Raw genomic sequence first — 21,690 nt, forward strand, 5'->3', positions numbered from 1 at the left:
TTTTGCTCTTTAGTTTATGCTGCCTTGATTCATTCTTCCAACCCAAATCTATAATTTAGCATTTCTCTGCGTTAACTTTCATCTGTCATGTGCCCATCCATTCCACCAACCTCAATCTATATCGTTTGATGTTTATCACTATTCTTCCTCACCGTTCACTATAACTCCAGGTTTTGCATCACCTGCTCATTTTGAAATTGTGCCCCATACAGCCAAGTCATTAATATACATCAGGAAAAGCAGTGGTCCTAGTACCAACCTTTTGGTGAACACTACTATACAGCTCCCCCGTCTGAAAAACAGTTCACCACTATTCTCTTTCTGTCACTGAGCCAATTTTGTATCCATGCTGCCACTGCCCCACTCCGAACTTCATTTTAGGGATAGACAGGGCAGGGGAAGAGAAATGTTGGGGTAGGGTGGCCTTGGGGGAGGGCCTCTTATTGGCAGGGGGCCTGCAAAGGAAGTACCCCTTATGTCCAGCCAGCAGCCTGAGCAGTGAAACTAACAGCTGTATGCTTAGCATGGATCCCTCACACCATGGATTCATTAGTGAATAATTAATTGGCCATTTAGAGCCTCGGTTGGCCCACGAGTGATAGAATTGCAGTGGGGCTGGTGGGTAGGTTCCCAGAATGGCATCCATGGCATGGCACACAATTTACAGCCACGCTCCCCTCTCCCCATCTAACAACCCTTCCCTTGAGGGTTGTAAGTTCCAGCTTAATGTTTGTTTGTACAATAATTTAAAAAAACATATTGGTGGTGGTTTTCTGAGTTGCTATCTTTGTGTCAAATTTGAATTAACCCACCCAATTATCACAGAGATATCATAAAAAGAGATAAAAGAGCACAGCATATTCTCACCTGCAGTCATTAACTTGTTCTTTTCCTGCTCATAGTAAACACATGACAGCAATGATCCCACCCTTACATATTATGAAAAATAAAATCCATATTTTTGAATTGTAAATTTACACTTCAACAAGAGCTTTACAAAAAATAGTTATCTTCTGCAAATAGAGCATAGCTAGTCTCTTGTGAAACATATAATTAGTTGGTATGCACCTCGATTCCAATGTGAACTTCAGTCCCTCTGTTTGAAATAAAAACAGCAATTTACTCTGATTACTATCTCGCATGAGATGTAGAACATAGAACATACAGTGCAGAAGGAGGTCATTTGGCCCATCGAGTCTGCACCGACCCACTTAAGCCCTCACTTCCACCCTATCCCCGTAACCCACTGACCCCTCCTAACCTTTTTGGACACTAAGGGAAATTTAGCATGGCCAATCCACCTAACCTGCACCCGGAGGAAACCCACGGAAACAAGGGGAGAATGTGTAGGCTCCGCACAGACAGTGACCCAGCGGGGAATCGAACCTGGGACTCTGGCGCTGTGAAACCACAGTGCTATCCACTTGTGCTACCGTGCTGCCCACTCACTGTCTCACTGTCTGGAAAATCCTGCAGCAATAAGCAGTTCACATTAAATTAGTGGAGTTCTGTCAAATGGCTCTCTGCTGAACATACCCCAAACAAGATGCTCTCTTCAGCCTTGAAGAATCCAAAATGGCCCCGATAAACAAATCCACAGAACGAAGAGGACAGGAGATCAGTGGTAAATGCAGCCATCAAACAACAAAAAAAAGTCTGCCAGGCTAGCTTGATATCCCAGAAAGAAGCCACCTCTTCAAATGTAAATAGAAGTCCACCCATAGGGGCTCGGAATACAGAGGCAATGCCTGCTCCTGCCCCTGCAGTGATGAAGTTTCTCCTGAAACACATACAATGCCATTGAAGAGCTTCTGAACAGGAATTTGAACAATTTGACTGCAAATAAAAGAATGTTTCATAGTTTAAGACATGTTGTAATTCTGTTTCACACAAGATCGGAAAATATACTTCCAGACACTTTTTTTCAAAAAAGGCAGAAAAACTGGGATGACATTGAACTCATCGACTTCACCAGGCAATTCTGAACTATAAATGTAGCACACAAATAAACGGGTTATGTGCTGCCAATATACAATGCAAAATCTGCTTTGGTGATTCAATGAAATCCATTTCTATAGGGTGGAACTTTCCATTCCCAGCAGCAGCGGGAATTGTGGTGGGTGGGGGAACAAGATTTGACGGGAGGCCAAAAATCAATTTCCCAACGTCGGGAAACTTCTTTGGAATCTTTTTCTCCTGACTGTCATAGCGGGTTAAATGCGGGTCAAAAGTCCCGCGTATCTATCTTGGGAGCCACATTTGTATCTCATGAATGCTCAATAAAATCCCAACACTTTGGAATCTTGTCCCCACTCCAAATTCAGCAGGAGTTTAAAACGTTCAGTTTCATGACTATAAAGGCAAGGTAGACGTCTTCCTAGATTTTCGCCTTCATTCCAGACAGTCACTGAGAGACATTAGCTGTCTGCCACACATGCTGCGTCAAGGCTGGGCTCAGGAGAGGAGTGAGACTAAGCCAGGACTGGGTTGAGAGGGGGGGTGCGGAGTGCGGGTGGAGTCAAAGAGCAGAGTGGAAGAGTGAATGGCTGCGGCAGTGCCATTCAAATATGGGACCTGGACGTTAGAGCCTATGAAGTGACGGGGAAGATGGGTCACTTCCTGCCCATCTCACCACGAGATTTGATCTCACAGCTGCATTATTATGGAGCCGGACAGCTCAAGATCTCGCATGTTCAGCTTCCCCGCTCTCCAGAAGAAACCACTCCAACTTTTTCTTCCACCACCAGACATTCATCTTCAAAATCAACCAATTACCTGTCAGCGCAGTTTCGAAATCTTGTGAAGAAAGGAAATTGTACTCCAAATGTGTCAGATTTAAACTGACTCAGACCACTTCCTAGAATTGAACTACAAAGAAAGCTTATTTATGATAAACATAATTATTTACATTTCAACAAAAATGAAAATAAGAATATTGTTTTGAATTCAACCCTGCCAGTTACACTCCCATATATCCTGCATCCCATACTATTCACCTCTTCTTGTCCACTTTTTAGTTAAACTATAACTTTCCTGTTTTGTAATTAGACCCTTAGGTCGGTACACCAGCTATTGAAATATCATTCGCCCACCATATGTTTTCTCCTCTCTTTATGCCATGCAGCATTCATTCAAGACGAAGCACTATTCCAAACAAAAAAAACTGTTTATTTAACATAAAACACAAAAAAGGACATGGGTTTCACAGTGAAAAAAGTTTATTTTGTACGCCTCACACTATGAAGAATAATAAAGATGCCACCTTGCTGACTCCTAAGATATAGGTCCATTTTCAAACTAAGCTATTGCAAAGCAAGCTGGATCAACATTTTTGTTACTGATGGCTGTGGCATTGTCACCTGCTTTATCTCTCAGAAGGAAAGAGAAAGTTCTCTGTCATTAAAACAGAAAGGGCTGGAAATGCTCAGCAGGTCTGGTTGCATCTGTGGAGAGAAAAACGGAATTAGAAGGTCTGGCAACATCAAAATGTTGAGAATCTTCAGCACCTTCTGTTTTTGTTTCTGGTTGCCAGGATCCACAGTATTTTGCTTTGATTTGAGAGTTCTCAATCCCTTGCCTCAAGGCAGCGCATGGACCATATAAGCTCTAATATTCAGGAGTACCAGAAACAGGATGGGAGGCATTCAAGAGAGTATTAGATGATTACTGGAATAGAAACAATGTGCAGTGGTATGGGGAAAAGGCAAGGGAATGACACTAAGCCACAATGCTCTTTTGGAGAGCTAGTGGAGACACGTAGGGCCTCCTTCTGCACCGTAACAATTCTGTGATTCTGTGATTCATACAACCCGCAGCCAAGGCACACCAAAATGAAGAAGCCTGAAGGCCATCTAAATTGTCCCTGAAGACTCATCATCACAGTGAGTTGCGGGTGCATTGCATGGCTCTCCAGATAACCAATCTTGGCCAGCTTAGACATCAACTGAGACCCAAATGTGAGTCCTAGAGAGGAGAGACAATCAAAAGTTGAATTTCATCCCTTTCTCTCACCAAGACAGAGGTATTGACAATAGAACAAATAATTTGGAGGAGACAATGAGGGAATGCCAGTAATCCTACATTAACACTTTACATCTTCACAGAAGAGGTGGATATTGAATTTGTCAAACTACCCGAGGTGAGCACATCCAGATAGCAAAGGTTATTATTCTGTGATAAACTCATTGTGATGATGAGTCTTCAGGGACAATTTAGATGGCCTTCAGGCTTCTTCATTTTGGTGTGCCTTGGCTGCGGGTTGTATGAATCACAGAATCACAGAATTGTTACGGTGCAGAAAGAGGCCCTTCGTGTCTCCACTAGCTCTCCGAAAGAGCATTGTGGCTTAGTGTCACTCCCTTGCCTTTTCCGCATACCACTGCAAAGGTTATTATTCTGTGATAAACAATACTAAAGAAGTTACTCAAATTTAAGATAAACATATTGCCAGGGTTAAATGGTTTAGATCTGAGGTTCCTAAATCTCGCCAGGAAGGAAATAGCACCAATAGTTTGCCACAATTTAGTGGAAAGAGGAAGTGTACCCGAGTCCATCTAGGGAAGTGCTATACAGCATGAGGGTAAAATTCATATGCAATTACCACCCTCACCCCACCATCTCCGCCCCAATGGTCGTGATTCAGGCAGTACACAAAGTCAGTGCTACCTGCTTATAGAATTTTAGAATGGTTACAGCACTGAAAGAGATCATTCAGCCCCATAAGGCCAGTGCCGGCTTTTTGCAAGAGCAATTTAGCTAGTCCCACAGTTTCCCAAGGGCCCTGCAATAGTTTTCCCTTCAGGTTCTTATTCAATTCCCCTTCAAAGGTCATGACTGACTCTGCCTGCAGCACAGCTTCAGGCAGTGTATTCCATCATGACCACTCACTGTGTAAAAACGTTTTTTCTTCTATCCCTTTCTAACCTGTATAGACCCCCCATGATGTTGAATACTTCTACATGGGCAGCACAGTAGCACAGTGGTTAACACTGTTGCTTCACCGCACCAGGGACCCGGGTTCGATTCCCGGCTTGGGTCACTGTCTGTGCGGAGTCTGCACGTTCTCCCCGTGTCTGCGTGAATTTCCTCTGGGTGCTCTGGTTTCCTCCCACAAGCTCCGAAAGACCTGCTTGTTAGGTGAATTGGACATTCTGAATTCTGTCTCAGTGTACTCGAATATGTGCCAGAGAGTGGCGACTAGGAGATTTTCCCAGTAACTTCATTGCGGTTTATGTCACACTAATAAAGATTATTATTATCATATCTCCTCTCAACCTTCTGTTCTCCAAAGAGGACAACCACCCGCTTCTCCAATCTATCCACGTACTGAAGACACAATAGAGGCTATTTGTGTGAAAGATTTCTGGCCAATGGTAGCCCCCAGGATGTTGAAAGATGGCAAGATTCTCTTGTTTTGGAGATGGTCATTGTCTGGCACTTGTGGCGCAAATGTTGCTATTTATCAGCCCAAACCTGAATGTTGTCCACGTTTTCCTGCATTTGGGCACAGACTGCTTCATTACCAAAGAACTGGGAATGAAGCTGAACACTGCAGTAATCAATGAATGTCCCCACTTAGATCTTATGATGAAGGCAATAATAAAGGAGCTGATGGGCCCTGCTACCCCGAGGAACCCCTGCACTAATATCCCAGGAGTCATATGATATTCTGCCTATCCAACAACCATAAACATCTTCCTTTGTGTAGAATGTGACTCCAGCCATTGGAGAGCTTTTCCCCAATTCCCATTGAATTCAATTTCACTCGGGCTCCTTAACTGCATGGCAACAGTCTGAGCTTCCAGCGTAGCATTCAGATGTTGGTTGCTGCTTGTGCTGTAATGGAAGATGTGCTATCAAACACAACAGCAGCGGCCAGAGAAGTGGCACCCTGGCTGGCTCTGTTGTTCAGCAGGGAGGGTCAAAGTGCAGAAGAGCAATAATCATAGGGGACTCCATAGTCAGGGGCACAGATAGGCGCTTCTGTGGTCATGACAAAGACTCCAGGATGGTGTGTTGACGCCCTGGTGCCAGGGTCCAGGATGTCACTGAATGACTGCAGGGCATCCTGAAGGGGAGGGTGATAAGGCATTGGTCATGGTACATGTTGGTACCAATAACATAAGTAGAAAGAGGGATGAGGTGTTGCATCAAGAATTCAGGGAGCTAGGCAGTCGGCAACAAAACAGGACCTCTCGGGTTATAATCTCTGGATTACTCTTAGTACCACGTGCTAGTGAGTACAGGAATAGGAGAATAGCACAGAAGAATGTATGGCTTAAGAGTTGGTGCAGGAGGAAGGGTTTTAGATTCCTGGACCATTGGGGCCGTTTTGGGGGAAGGTGGGACCTGTACAAGTGGGACAATCTACATCTGAACCAGAGCAGGACTAACATCTTTGCTGGCGGTGTTGCAGCAAGTGCTGTTGGGAAGAGTTTAATCTAATTTGGCAGGGGGGGACACAGACGAATAGCAGAACAGGGACACAGTATAACATAGAAAAGCAATCAGGTCAAAGGGAATACAGTGGTAGTAAGTTTCAAGGGAGTAAGACAAGGCTGGATGGCCTCTACTTTAATGCCAGGAGTATTAAAGGTAAAACGGATGAATTAAGAGAGATGATTGACACGTGTAAATATTTTTATTTTTTTATTTTAGAGTATCCAATTAATTTTTACCAATTAAGGGCCAATTTAGCATGATCAATCCACCTACTCTGTACATTGTTTTGAGTTGTGGGGGTGAAACACATGCAAACACAGGGAGAATGTGCAAACTCCACACGGACAGTGACCCAGAGCCAGGATCGAACCTGGAACTTCGGCGCCGTGGGGCAGGAATGCTAACCATTGCGCCACCGTATTGCCCTGACACGTGTAATTATGATATAATAGCTATCAAAGAGATATGGTTAAATGATGGATAGGATTGGTAGCTCAACATCCCTGAATCTTCAGGCAAGACAGAGGAGGGGGTAAAAGAGGAGGAGGCATTGCATTATTAGTTAAGGAGTCAGTTACTGTAGTAAGGAAAGATGATGGGCTGGATTCTCTGATTTTGAGGCTATGGCCCCATGTCGACGTGGGAATGGTGGCATTTTACAACAGAATAAATTGCGTAAAACAGCCACCGGTCCTCCGTTTGACTGGGCTAGCATCAAGGCAGCGTAGAGCTCTAGCTACCGATATGGCCCGGGGAATTGCCGGGTCTGTGGCCGCGCATGCGCATGGCGGAGGCCTGCAGTGGCCACGCCATGCAACATGGCGCCGGCCGCTCGCGGATCTGGCCTGCGAAAAAGTGCCCATCCCTTTGGCCGAATCGCGCGCTCCGGACCGCCCCCCACAGTGCCCCCAGCCCCTGCCAAAGTCCCCCCTTCCCGCAGACCGGCTCTCCCCCGACTGTGGCGGCATTGGACTGGGTCCGCAGCTGCCACGCCAAGTTCCCGACAGATGAGATGATGAATGATCCATGCCGTCGAGAACTCGGCCGGTCGGGGGCGGAGCATCGCGGGCGGGCCTCAGGAAATTTGGTCATAAACTTTGATTATCCGACCAATTGCCAAATGCAATTTCAGCATCGGCGACCGGAGATTTCTGCCCAATATCTTCAGGGGGGCATCAAATGAAGCTTTGTGGGTGGAGCTTGTGAATAAAAAAGGGACAGCTACATTGCTAGGTGTTTATCATAGACCCCAGATAGTCAATGGGAAATTTATTTTTCTAAATTTAGAGTACCCAATTACTTTTTTCTAATTAAGGGGCAATTTAGTGTCGCCAATCCACCTACCCCGCACATCATTGAGTTGTGGGGGTGAAACCCACGCAGACACGGGGAGAATGTGCAAATTCCACATGGGCAGTGACCCAGGGCCGGGATCGAACCCGGGTCCTCAGCGCTGTAGGCAGTAGTGCTAACCACTGTGCCTCCGTGCTGCCCATTCAGTGGGAAATTGAGAAGCAAATATATGCGCAATTCGTGGAGTTGTGTAAAAATAATAAGAGGGCAATTTTTAAAAAAAATTTAAAGTACCCAAGTCTCTTTTTTTCAAATTAATGGGTAATTTAGCATGGCCAATCCGCCTACCTTGCATATCTTTGGGTTGTGGGAGTGAGATCCACACAGACACAGGGAGAATGTGCAAACTCCACATGGACAGTGACCCAGGGCCGGGATCGATAAGGGGGTAATCATATTAGGTGATTTCAACTATCCCAAAATTAATTGGGATAGCCATCACGTTAAGGGCTTAGATGGGGTTGAGTTCTTAAAATGTATAAAAGAAAACCTTTTATCTCAATATGTAGAGGATCCAACAAGGGATGGTGCAGTCCTGGGGATGAAGCCGGACAGGTGGTTGATGTGCTGATGGGGGAGCATTTTAGTGACAGCGAGCATAACACGGTCCAATTTAAATTTGTTATGGACAAATAAATACACAAGTTGCAAAAAAGGTTTTGGTTTTGGGTAGAGTAGATTTTAACAAAATAAGGCAGGATCTGGCCAAGGTAGAGTGGAAAGAGTTACTTGTGGAAACATCTACAGAAGGGCATTGGGTTCAAAGATGATATTGGGAGGGTACAGGCCCAATATGATCCATATAGAGTAACAGGAAGATGTAACAAACCGAGAGAACCATGGATGACCAGAGACATTCAGAATACGATGAGAAGGAAAAGAGAGGCTTTTAACGTATAAGGGGAGCAAGTCTGCAGAGGCATTAGTGGAGTACAGAAAGTGCTGCAGCTTAAAGCGATATGAGAAAGCTCTGGCTGGCAAAAGTAGGGAAAGTCTCAGGATATTCTATAAGTATATTCATGGGAAGAGGATAACCAGGGAAAATCTAAGGTCCATTAGGGACAAAGGGGGCAATCTGTGGGTGGAGCCAGATGATAATGGTAGGGTGTTGAACGAATATTTCACATCTGTCTTCACCCAAGAGAATGAGGAGGTAGTTATGGAACTCAGGGAGAGAGATTGTGAAGTTCTTGAGCAAATTGTCAACGGGAGTGACAAGGTACTGGAGGTATTGGCGGGCTTAAACGTGGACAGATCTACGGGTCCGCATGAATTAACAATCTTTATCACAAGTAGGCTTGCATTAACACTGCAATGAAGTTACTGTGAAAAGCCCCTAGTCACCACACTCCGGCACCTGTTCAGGCACACTGAGGGAGAATTTAGAATGTCCAATTCACCTAACAAGCACGTCTTTCAGGACTTTAGGGAGGAAACCAGAGCACCCAGAGGAAATCCACGCAGGCACAGGGAGAACGTGTAGACTCTGCACAGACAGTGACCCAAGTTGGGAATCGAACTCAGGTCCCTGGTGCTGTGAAGCAACAGTGCTAACCACTGTGCTACCATGCCACCTGTGTCCCAGGCTGCTGTGGGAGGAGAGAGAGACTCTGACCTAAATTTTTAATTCCTCTCTGGCCACGGGAGAGGTGCAAGAGGATGGGAGAACATCTAACGTGTTCCTACTATTTAATAAAGGCTGTAGAGACGAGCCAGGGAACTACAGACCAGTGAGCCTCACGTCAGTGCTTGGGAAACTACTGGAGAAGATTCTGAAGGAGAGAATCTATCTCCACTTGGAGAGGCAGGGACACAAAGATTGGCCGGATGGTTAACAGTGAGGCTGAGTGTCTTGGGTTTCAGGAATATATAAACGGTCAAATGGGAGGATAAGTGGGAGATGGAATTAACCCTGAAAACTGTGAGGTGATACACTTTGGAAGGAGTAATTTGACAATAATAATAATAAGAAGAAGAATAACCTTTTATTGTCACAAGTATGAAATTACTGTAAAAAGTCCCTAGTCACCACATTCGCTTGTTCAAGGAAGTAGACTATGAAAGGTCTGACACAGGGAAGTTCCGAAGAACAAAGAGACCTTGGCGTGTTTGTCCATTGATCTCTGAAGGCAGAAAGGCAGGTGAATAAGGTGGTGAAAAAGGCTTATGGGACACTCGCTTTTATCAATCAGGGCATAGATTACAAAAGCAGGGAGGTCACGATGGAGCTGTATAGAACTTTGGTGAGGCCACAGCTGGAGTACTGTGTGCAGTTCTGGTCGCCACATTATAGGAAGGATGTGATTGCACTGGAGGGGTGCAGAGAAGATTCACCAGAAAGTTGCCTGGAATGGAACATTTAAGTTAGAAAGAGTGGTTGGATAGGTTTGGGTTGTTTTCTCTGGAGCAGAGAAGGCTGAGGGGTGACCTGATTGAGGTGTACAATATTATAAGAGGCATGGACAGGGTGGATAGGGAGCAGCCGTTCCCCTTAGTTGAAAGGTCAGTTACGAGGGGACACAAGTTCAAAGTGAGGGGTGGGAGGTTTAGGAGCGATTTGAGGAAAAGCTTTTTTACTCAGAGAGTGGTGATGGTCTGGAATGGACTGCCTGGGATGGTGGTAGAGGCGGGATGCCTCACATCCTTTATAAAGTACCTGGATGAGTACTTGGCACGCCGTAACATTCTAGGCCAATAGCCAAGTGCTGGCAAGGTGGGCAGGTGGATTAGGTGGGCAGGTCAGGGTCTTTCATGCATCGGTGCAGACTCGATGGGCCAAAGAGCCTCTTCTGCAATGTAGCATTCTGTGATTCTGCGATAGTGGAGTCCACAAATTTGCAAATGGTCATCACTTACACGGCAGAAAGGATTGTCTCCAAGCTCTGTGCAATATCCTGTGCTAAACTTCTAGACATTGAACACAAGGGGCGTCATTCTCCGACCCCCCGCCGGGTCGGAGAATGGCCGTTGGCCGCCGTGAATCCCGCCCCCGCCCCCGCCGAAGTCTCCGAAGGGAGAAAAGTCGGCGGGGCGTTAATGGCGCCGCTGCCGCGGAGAATGTCACGGGTCTGCGCAAGGCAGCCGATTTTCGGCCTGCCGATATTCTCCCTTCCGGATGGGCCGAAGTCCCGTCGACGTGATGACCGTTCACGTCGACGTGAATCAAACCTCCTTTTCATCGGCGTGACCCGGTGCTCCAGGCTCACGCCGACCAGCGAGGAGGTGAGTGACGGCCTGGGGGGTTGGCTCTGGGCAGGAAATGGCGTGGCCGCAGACTGATTGCCTGAGGAGAGGTGTGTCTCGGCTTGTGTGTGTGTGCGGCGGGGGGGGGGGGGGTGGTGGTTAGAGTAGGCTGGGCTCCGGGGGAGTGCCGGGAGGGGGTCCGTGCCGGGGTGGAGGTTGGGGGTTGTGGAGGGGGTCCGTGCCGGGTGGAGGTTGGGGAGGGGGTCCGTGCCGGGGTGGAGGTTGGGGGGGGGTCCGTGCTGGGGTGGGTGTTGGGGAGGGGGTCCGTGCCGGGGTGGAGGTTGGGGAGGGGGTCCGTGCCGGGGTGGAGGTCGGGGGGGGGTCCGTGCTGGGGTGGAGGTTGGGGGGGGGTCCGTGCTGGGGTGGAGGTTGGGGGTTGGGGAGGGGGTCCGTGCCGGGGTGGAGGTTGGGGGGGGTCCGTGCTGGGGTGGAGGTTGGGGGTTGGGGAGGGGGTCCGTGCCGGGGTGGAGGTTGGGAGGGGGTCCGTGCCGGGGTGGAGGTTGGGGAGGGGGTCCGTGCCGGGGTGGAGGTTGGGGGGGGGTCCGTGCTGGGATGGGTGTTGGGGAGGGGGTCCGTGCCGGGGTGGAGGTCGGGGGGGGGTCCGTGCTGGGGTGGAGGTTGGGGGGGGGTCCGTGTTGGGGTGGAGGTTGGGGGTTGGGGAGGGGGTCCGTGCCGGGGTGGAGGTTGGGGGGGGTCCGTGCTGGGGTGGAGGTTGGGGGTTGGGGAGGGGGTCCGTGCCGGGGTGGAGGTTGGGGGGGGGGGGGGTCCGTACCGGGGTGGGTTATTGGAAGGACAAATGAGTTGGTCCACCTGGCCAGGTGCCAGCCTCCAACAGTTGGACCCATGCGGTCCATGCCACCTGGCTGGGGGGAGGAGGGGATATGGGCAATGATGACATGTCGTCGTTCCCCTCCCCCCCACCAGGCCGTCATGTTTTCAGACCATCCAGCGATGTTGGCCGCCGTGGTGGCAGCCGCTCATGTCTATGTTGCCCTGGATGAGGAGGAGGAGGAGGAGGAGGAGGAGGAGGAGCGTGCCAGAGAGGCGGCGCAGGCTGCCGCAGAGGGGCAGGCGGCAGCCGCCCAGGCTGGAGGGACACCTGACCGACAGGACGAGGAGGGGGAGGAGGACGTCGCGGCCCCACGGCAACGGAGGCACCCGAGGGCGCCCCATGTGTACCGGCCCCGGCAGTCATACCAGGACCTCACGGACCGGGAATGCAGGAGGAGACTCCGGATGAGCCGGGAAACCGTGGCACACATCTGCCACCTGCTGGCACACCTGTCACCGCGTGGCACTGGCGGGGGACACCCTCTCCCCGTGTCCGTCAAGGTTACGGTGGCCCTGAACTTTTATGCAACGGGGTCATTCCAGGCACCGAGTGGGGACCTGTCCGGCATATCGCAGACATCGGGGCATCGGTGCATCCGGGCAGTGACAGATGCCCTTTATGCCATGGCGCACCGCTACATCCGCTTCCCCGTGGACCGGGCCAGCCAAGATGCCCGGGCCGTGGGCTTCTCTGCCATTGCCGGGTTCCCCATGGTCCAGGGCGCGATCGATGGGATGCACGTCGCCGTGCGGCCACCTGCAGATAACAGGGCCGTGTTCACTAATAGGAAGGGGACCTATTCGATGAACGTACAGGTGGTCTGCGACCACCGCATGATGATCCTGCACGTCTGCGCCCGTCACCCAGGCAGTGTACACGACTCATTCGTGTTGTCGCGGTCATCCATCCCCGGCATGTACGAGGGACGCCATCCCCGGCTGAGGGGCTGGTTGCTGGGCGACAGGGGCTACCCATTGCGATCGTGGCTGATGACGCCTATACGGAGGCCACGCAATGAGGCGGAGAACCGCTACAATGATGCCCATGTAGCGACAAGGGGAGTGATCGAGAGGTGCTTTGGCGTGCTGAAGATGCGTTTCAGGTGCCTGGACCTCTCTGGGGGCGCCCTCCAGTATCGGTCAGATAGGGTCGGCCGCATCATTGTGGTGTGCTGCGTCCTGCACAACATAGCCCAGCAGAGGGGCGATGTGCCGCAGGCAGAGGACGGCGGAGTGGAGGAGCAGCAGGAAGAGGCCCAGTCCTCCCCAGATGAGGGGGATGGGGGCAATGGTCAGGGCAGACGGGGTAGACACAGACGGGTGGCTGTCCACCGTTACCGGCTGGCCCAGCGGGCACGGGACAGACTGATAGACGCCCGCTTCACTGACTAGATGGGCGTGGGAATCGGGTAGTATGGCCACAGACCGCACACCATGACAACAGCCGACCACCCACACCCCCCACCCATCCACCCACCCAGCACCCTCACCCCCCTCCCCAACCCCACACACCCCACCCGCATGCACACCACCCCCCCACTCCCAATTGCCGATCCACCGGCGGCACAACGGGCCGGGCTCACCCAGTTGCGGGTGGACGCGTGTCTATCGCAGGCCATGGAGAATGATGACAACCCGCCTCCGATGAGCTCCTGGCTCTACATCGTTGGACTATGTCTGACCCATGGCCACAGTACCACCATCCACCCGGACCATCCCTGCATGCGGCTGTGACACTGCAGCGCACGGTCCCGTTCTCTGCCCGGGGGATGTTGATGGCGGCCCAGGGGGAAGGGGGCAGACTCACCTGGAGCTGAGGTAAGACCACCCCTCACACACACACTTGCGCTCAACGTACATGACACCCCCGCACACTTTGGACAGAGCACAAAGGCAGCTTCGGTAGGTGTAACATTGACTTTAATAACCAAAGGAGTTCATGCACGTGCCCTAGCGCCTAAAACTCATCTGTGCCCTGCACCCGTGCCAACTTACTCAGTGTCTAATTGTTTGGCCTTACGGGCCCTTTGACTACGTCTACGTGGTTCCCCAGACGGTACAGCAGAACTGGGGGTGGACTCCTGTGATTCCTGCCCTCTGACACTGGATCCCTTTGGCGGCCGTTTCCTGGGGCGTCCTGGCCTAGATGGGCCAGGCTGCGGCCCGGGCGACTGGGATGGCGAGCTGCCAGCCTGTCCTGCCCGTTGCCCACCCGATGCACCTGGGACGGAAGGGGGGGAGTCCGAGGTGTCGCGGTGTACCGGGACCTCCCCTACAGAGGGAGCCGGGACGGACCACACCACCTCCTCCTCCCTCGGGGTGCCCGATGGCCCCCAGGCCTCTACATGGGTGGGGGATGCGAACGGACTGGCCATCCGACGCGCCCCCGACATCTGGCGCTGCCAGTCCTGGAGGCCCGTGCTGGTATCGACAGGGGTCTGCAGGTGTGCAGCCATGGAGCCCAGGGGGTTGTCGAACCCTGTCTGCGACAGTGCGACGCCAGCTCGCACATGGCCACTGGCGCCGATGCCCTCAGCGATGGCCTGCTGAGACTGGGCCATGGCCTGCAGAGACTGGGCCATGGCCTGCAGAGACTGGGCTATGGCCTGCTGAGACTGGGCCATGGCCTGCTGAGACTGGGCCATGGCCTGCTGAGACTGGGCTATGGCGTGCTGAGACTGGGCTATGGCGTTGAGCGCCTCTGCCATCTGGCGCTGGCACTGGCTCATGGCCTCCTGTGAGAGGGCAGCCATTTCCTGGGCCACAGACGCCGCCTGCACGGAAGGCCCCAGGCCTCGCAAACCGTTCCCCATGTCTGACACCGTCGCACCCATTGCCTCCACCGCGGACGCCACCCGTGCGGTGTCAGCCTGGGTGGCACGCATGACCGGGACCACTCCCAGCTCCTGGACGCGGGTTGACTCCTCCACCTGCGACCGCAGCCGCCGCAAGCCACCCGTCACCCTATTCGCTCGTCTCCGTGTCGGTGGTTGCATCGGATCTATGTGTGGGTGTGGTAACTGCAGGAACCCGGGATCCATCTGGGCGGCAGATGTTCGCTTGGCCTGGGCTGCCCTCCGACCGCCCGGTCCCTCTGCTGCTCCTACCTCCACCTGCTGTACCGGGACGGCTGTGTTGTGCGCACCAGTGAGTGTACCAGACGCCTCATCACTAAAGTGCCCAACCGTGGTGAGTGTTTCTGCGATGGTGGAGGGTGTTGGTGACAGCAGTGGCGTTGTGTCGTGCTCTTCGTCCCACTCTGAGTCCATGGCACTTTCCGGTATTTCGTCTTCCCGGGTAGGGGTGTCCCGGGTAGTGCTGTCCCGGGTAGTGCTGTCCCGGGTAGTGCTGTCCCGGGTAGTGCTGTCCCGGGTAGTGCTGTCCCGGGTAGTGGTGTCCCGGGTAGGGGTGTCCCGGGTAGGGGTGTCCTGGGTAGTGGTGTCCCGGGTAGGGGTGTCCTGGATAGTGGTGTCCTGGGTAGTGGTGTCCTGGCTCGGATGTGACGGGGGCCTGTGGCTGCCCCCCTCATCGCTGGGTGGTCGCTCCCGCACGTGACGGGGGTGTCGTCTCCCTGTTGCTCCAGGTCTCTCCGTCTCCCGTGGTCTCCGAGGGGCATCCTGCGGGCGTCGCATGCTGGAGGGTCCGGGTCTCTCCGTCTCCCGTGGTCTCCGAGGGGCATCCTGCGGGCGTCGCATGCTGGAGGGTGCGGGTCTCTCCGTCTCCCGTGGTCTCCGAGGGGCATCCTGCGGGCGTCGCATGCTGGAGGGTGCGGGTCTCTCCGTCTCCCGTGGTCTCCGAGGGGCATCCTGCGGGCGTCGCATGCTGGAGGGTGCGGGTCTCTCCGTCTCCCGTGGTCTCCGAGGGGCATCCTGCGGGCGGTCTGCATCTGCGGGGATGGGTGCCTGGACGTTTGGTCCTGCGATACACAATGAAGCATGCATGGTTAGACATCAGGCAGTGATCAGGTGATACGGGAGAGGGGGATATAGGGGAGGGGGGATATGGGGACGGGCTGTTGGTGGCTCACTTGCTCGTGGGGCCCCGACCTCTGCATCAGCAACCTCCCGGTCCTCAGGTCCGCCAGCCAGTTCCAGGGCCCTTTCCTCGTGTACGGTCAGTGGCCTCTCATCAGCGGGAACTCCTCCAGTCCTCACATGCTCCCTATTGTTGTGTGCGCGCTTCTCCTGGGGGGGGGGGGTGGTGGCAGGGGTAAAAGGCAACAGTGTTAGGCAGGTATATGAATGCACGCCATCGGTTGCGCGTGCATTGCAGAGGTTAAGGTTAGGGCTGGATTCACTTGGGGATATGGGGGATATGGGGGAGGGGGGGATATGGGGGAGGGGGGATATGGGGGAGGGGGGATATGGGGGATATGGGGGAGGGGGGATATGTGGGAGGGGGGATATGGGGAGGGGGGGATATGGGGAATATGGGGGAGGGGGGATATGTGGGAGGGGGGATATGGGGAGGGGGGGATATGGGGAATATGGGGGAGGGGGGATATGGGGGAGGGGGGAATATGGGGGATATGGGGGAGGGGGGATATGGGGGAGGGGGGATATGGGGGAGGGGGGAATATGGGGGATATGGGGGAGGGGGGATATGGGGGATATGGGGGAGGGGGGATATGGGGGATATGGGGGAGGGGGATATGTGGGAGGGGGGATATGGGGGATATGGGGGAGGGGGAATATGGGGGAGGGGGGATATGGGGGATATGGGGGAGGGGGGATATGGGGGATATGGGGGAGGGGGGGATATGCGGGAGGGGGGATATGGGGGATATGGGGGAGGGGGATATGGGGGAGGGGGGAATATGGGGGATATGGGGGAGGGGGGATATGGGGGAGGGGGATATGGGGGATATGGGGGAGGGGGGATATGGGGGAGGGGGGATATGGGGAGGGGGGATATGGGGGATATGGGGGAGGGGGGATATGGGGGAGGGGGGATATGGGGAGGGGGGATATGGGGGAGGGGGGGATATGGGGAGGGGGGGATTTGGGGGAGAGGGGATATGGGGGATATGGGGGACGCTCACCCTGCCTGCTCTGACGAGGTCGTTCACCTTCTTGTGGCACTGGGTGCCTGTCCGTGGTGTTAGGGCCACAGCGGTGACGGCCTCTGCCACCTCCCTCCACAGACGCCGGCTGTGGCGTGGGGCAACTCTGCGGCCGTGCCCGGGATACAGGGCGTCCCTCCTCTGCTCCACCGCATCCAGGAGCGCCTCCACATCGCGTGACTCGAACCTCGGGGCTGAGCGACGGCCAGCCATCAAGTCGGGTGTTGCGGTCGGCTGTTCCGGTCGGGTGGGGGGGAGCTGCGCGGCCTTATGAGCCGTCACGCCGTGCAGCGCATATGACGCTGCACGGCGTGAACCACTGCGCAAGCGCGGATCCCGTTACGTCGCTGCTAGCCCATTTCGGGCCGCAGACTATCGGCCCATTTTTATGACGTGACGCAAGTGGGATTTGCGCCGTTTTTTGCGCCGATCGGCGGAGTTTCCGCCGATAACGGAGAATTTCGCCCATGATTTGTATCAGGTTTCCCAATGCACCAAGCAATTAGTTGTGCATATGCATGTTTTCTTTTGTAGGTTGTCCCATTGAAATTCTTATCTGACTTCTCTGTAGCCATACTTGTGTCCCCCTTCAGTGAATTGGGGATTGCCTGTTGCTTATGGTAAAATGCATCTGAAGGTGCATTGTGGTAAACACCACTGGTCACATACTACGTGTATTACGGTACTGCCACTGTATTACAGTTAACACAGTAAATCCCAGCCTGTTGGCTCCTCCCAGCAGGCGATGTATAAAAGTGTATGCACTCCTGCGCTGCTTCCATTCTGGTTCCAGCTGCAGGAGGCTCAACATCTAGTGCAATAAAGCCTCAATAGTTTCACCATTTTTGTCCCGTGGTCATTGATGATACATCATTTTATTGCACTAGAATTTTAGAGATGAACGTCTTAATCAAGCCTGATCGCCTGGAGCTGAACCCTCACGTAGCCGACGCCACATCCACCTTCGAGTACTGGCTAGCCTGTTTTGAAGGATACCTCGGAGCATCCACAGAAGCCGTCTCAGACCCGCAGAAGCTCCAGATCCTCTACTCACGGGTGAGCCCACAGGTTTTCCCCCTCATTCAGGACGCGCCCACTTACACGGAAGTGATGGCACTACTAAAAGGACAGTACATCAGGACTGTGAATCACGTGTTCACCAGGCACCTCCTGGCTACGAGCCGGCAACTCCCGGGGGAGTCTCAGGACGATTTCTTGCATGCTTTGTGGATACTTGGTAGGAACTGTAATTGCCAGGCAGTGTCAGCAATCCAACACACAGAACTGCTGATCAGAGACGCCTGTATCATGGGCATTAAGTCTAATTACATTTGCCAGTGGTTGTTGGAAGGGGGTATGCTCGACCTTACAGAGACTGTGCAGCTCGCTAACTCCCTAGAAGTGGCCTCCCACAATCTGGAGTCCTACACCTCCGACCGTGCGGCACCCTCGTGGGCATCGTGGGCCCCACCATCTGCCGACTCGGGTACACCGCAAGCCTGCGCCGCGTGGCAGCCAGCCAACCCCGGAGGGTCCAAATGCTATTTTTGTGGCCAGAGCAAGCATTCCAGGCAGTGCTGCCCAGCGCGGAGCGTGACCTGCAACGGGTGTGGCAAGAAGTGCCACTTCACCTCCGTTTGCCAGGCCCGATCGGTCGCTGCCGTTTCCAGGCCCAGCATCGCTACACCCTCCACGTGCGATCCAGGGGTGCCGCCATCTTCCCCGACACCCGCAACGTGCGGCCCATGGGTGCCGCCATCTTGGATATGATCCGCCATTTGCTCCCCGTGGGCGCCGCCATCTTGGGCGCCATCTTGGACTGCGCCTCCGGACCCCTGCTCGCCTGGCCGTTCGCGGGCCGCCGATACGTTAGCCACCGCCGATCAGCCCAACAACCCCCAACATCTTCCGCAGCTCGCCTCCATCACCCTTGATCAGTCTCGGCCCCGCAACCTCGCGACCGCTACGACGACTGTAACGATCAACGGGCATGAGACGACCTGCCTCTTCGACTCCGGGAGCACAGAGAGTTTCATCCACCCTGCTACGGTAAGGCGCTGCTCCCTTCCGGTCCTCCCCGTCACCCAGAACATCTCCCTGGCCTCCGGTTCCCATTCCGTACAAATCCGGGGGCACTGCGTCGCGACCCTCTCCGTACAGGGCATAGAGTACAGCAACTTCGGACTCTACACACTCCCCCATCTCTGCGTTACCCTGTTATTAGGTCTCGATTTTCAATGCCACCTCCAAAGCCTTACTCTGAAATTCGGCGGACACCTGCCCCCCCTCACCGTCTGCGGCCTCACGACCCTTAAGGTCGATCCGCCCTCACTTTTCGCAAACCTCACCCCGGACTGTAAGCCCATCGCCACGAGGAGCAGACGGTACAGTGCACAGGACAGGACCTTCATCAGGTCGGCAGTCCAATGGCACCTGCGGGAGGGGGTCATTGAGGCCAGCAACAGCCCCTGGAGGGCTCAAGTGGTGGTAGTTAAGACTGGGGAGAAACACCAGATGGTCATCGACTACAGTCAGACCATCAACCGTTACACGCAGCTCGATGCGTACCCCCTCCCACGCATATCTGACATGGTCAATTAGATTGCGCAGTATCGAGTCTTCTCCACAGTTGACTTGAAGTCCGCCTACCACCAGCTCCCCATCCGCCCCGAGGACTGCCAATACACTGCATTCGAAGCAGATGGCCACCTCTATCACTTCCTTAGAGTTCCCTTCGGCGTCACCAATGGGGTCTCGATCTTCCAGCGAGAGATGGACTGAATGGTTGACCAGAACAGGCTACGGGCCATGTTCCCGTACCTAGATAATGTCACCATCTGCGGCCACGACCAGCAGGACCACGACGCGAATCTCCACAAGTTCCTCTATACAGCCAAGCTCCTTAACCTCACCTACAATAAGGAGAAATGCGTTTTCCGCACCACCCCCTTAGCCATTCTTGGCTACGTTGTGGAAAATGGAGTCCTAGGGCCCGCCCCCTTCTGGAACTTCCCCTCGCCCACTGCCTCAAGGCCCTGAAACGATGCCTGGGGTTCTTCTCCTACTACGCCCAGTGGGTCCCTAATTATGCGGACAAGGCCCGCCCACTTATCAAACCCACAGTTTTTCCCCTGACGGCTGAGGCCCGCCGGGCCTTCAACCACATCAAGGCGGACATCGCCAAGGCCACGATGCACGTGGTCGATGAGTCCCTCCCCTTTCAGGTGGAGAGCGATGCATCGGATGTAGCTCTGGTCGCCACCCTCAACCAGGCGGGCAGACCCGTGGCTTTATTTTCCCGCACCCTTCATGCCTCCGAAATTCGGCACTCCTCTGTCGAAAAGGAGGCCCAAGCCATTGTGTAAGCTGTGCGACACTGGAGGCACTACCTGGCCGGCAGGAGATTCACTCTCCTTACTGACCAACTGTCGGTTGCCTTCATGTTTAGCAATACACAGCAGGGCAAGATCAAGAACGACAATATCTTGAGGTGGAGGATCAAGTTCTCCACCTATAACTACGAGATCTTGTATCGCCCAGGGAAGCTCAATGAGCCCCCAGATGCCCTATCCCACGGTACATGTGCCAGCGCACATATGGACCGACTCCATGCTCTCCACAATGACCTCTGCCACCCGGGGGTCACCCGGTTCTTCCATTTTATCATGGCCCGCAACGTGCCCTACTCCATCGAGGAGGTCAAGACCGTGACCAGGGCCTGCCAAGTCTGCGCCGAGTGCAAGCCGCACTTCTACCGGCCAGACAGAGCGCATCTGGTGAAGGCCTCCCACCCCTTTGAGTGCCTCAGCATGGATTTCAAAGGACCCCTCCCCTCCGCTGACCGCAACGTGTACTTTCTCAATATAATTGATGAGTACTCACGTTTCCCATTCGCCATCCCATACATGACGTCTGCCACGGTCATCAAGGCTTTACACAGCATCTTCACCTTGTTCGGTTTCCCCACCTACACCCATAGCGATCGGGGATCCTCCTTTATGAGTGATGAGCTGCGTCAGTTCCTGCTCAGCAAGGGCATCGCCTTGAGCAGGACGACCAGCTACAACCCCCGGGGAAACAGGCAGGTGGAGAGGGAGAACGCGACGGTCTGGAAGGCCGTCCTGCTGGCCCTTCGGTCTAGGAATCTCTCGGTCTCCCGCTGGCAGGAGGTCCTCCCCGATGCACTCTATTCCATCCGGTCGCTCCTTTGCACTGCTACTAATGAGACCCCTTACGAACGTGTGTTTGCCTTCCCTAGGAAGTCCACCTCCGGGGTCTCGCTCCCAACCTGGCTGACAGTTCCTGGGCCCGTCCTCCTCCTGAAGCATGCGAGGAGTCATAAATCGGATCCCCTTGTCGAAAAAGTCCCCCTCCTCCATGCAAATCCACAATACGCCTACGTGGCACACCATGGCGGGCGACAGGACACAGTCTCCCTCCGGGACCTGACACCCACTGGGTCCCCACCCACAACCACCACCACCCCCGACCTGGTACCGTCCCCTCCCCCTCCAGTTGCCTCCCCCGCCCCTGCGCCATTCACCCTCCCACCAGCGACCCTCACTGCAGCCCCCATCCCATCAGCATCCGTCCACTCACCGGATCCACTACTGGGTGAAGAAAGAGAGGACAACACGCTCCCGGAGTCGCAGGTGACCACATCGGCGCCCACACCACAACCAGGACTGAGACGATCGCAGCGGAGGATCAGAGCCCTCGACAGACTCAATCTGTAATGTTGTTTTTCACCCCCGCTGGAC

At 53.9% G+C, this 21,690-nt stretch overlaps 1 protein-coding gene across 1 annotated transcript in view; it reads right to left on the reverse strand.

The window, feature by feature from the left end:
• LOC140385547 (chloride channel protein C-like) overlaps positions 1–21,690 on the reverse strand; it is a 209,185-nt gene that overhangs the window by 133,733 nt on the left and 53,762 nt on the right. Inside the window, exons 5-6 of the mRNA XM_072467798.1 lie at positions 2,776–2,868; positions 1,537–1,780 (exon numbers count right to left, since the gene is read on the reverse strand). Of these exons, the coding sequence (XP_072323899.1) occupies positions 1,537–1,780; positions 2,776–2,868 (337 nt within the window). The remainder of the gene's footprint in view (positions 1–1,536; positions 1,781–2,775; positions 2,869–21,690) is intronic.

This window comes from Scyliorhinus torazame, chromosome 11 (genome assembly GCF_047496885.1).
Source record: "Scyliorhinus torazame isolate Kashiwa2021f chromosome 11, sScyTor2.1, whole genome shotgun sequence".
Lineage (NCBI taxonomy): Eukaryota > Metazoa > Chordata > Chondrichthyes > Carcharhiniformes > Scyliorhinidae > Scyliorhinus > Scyliorhinus torazame.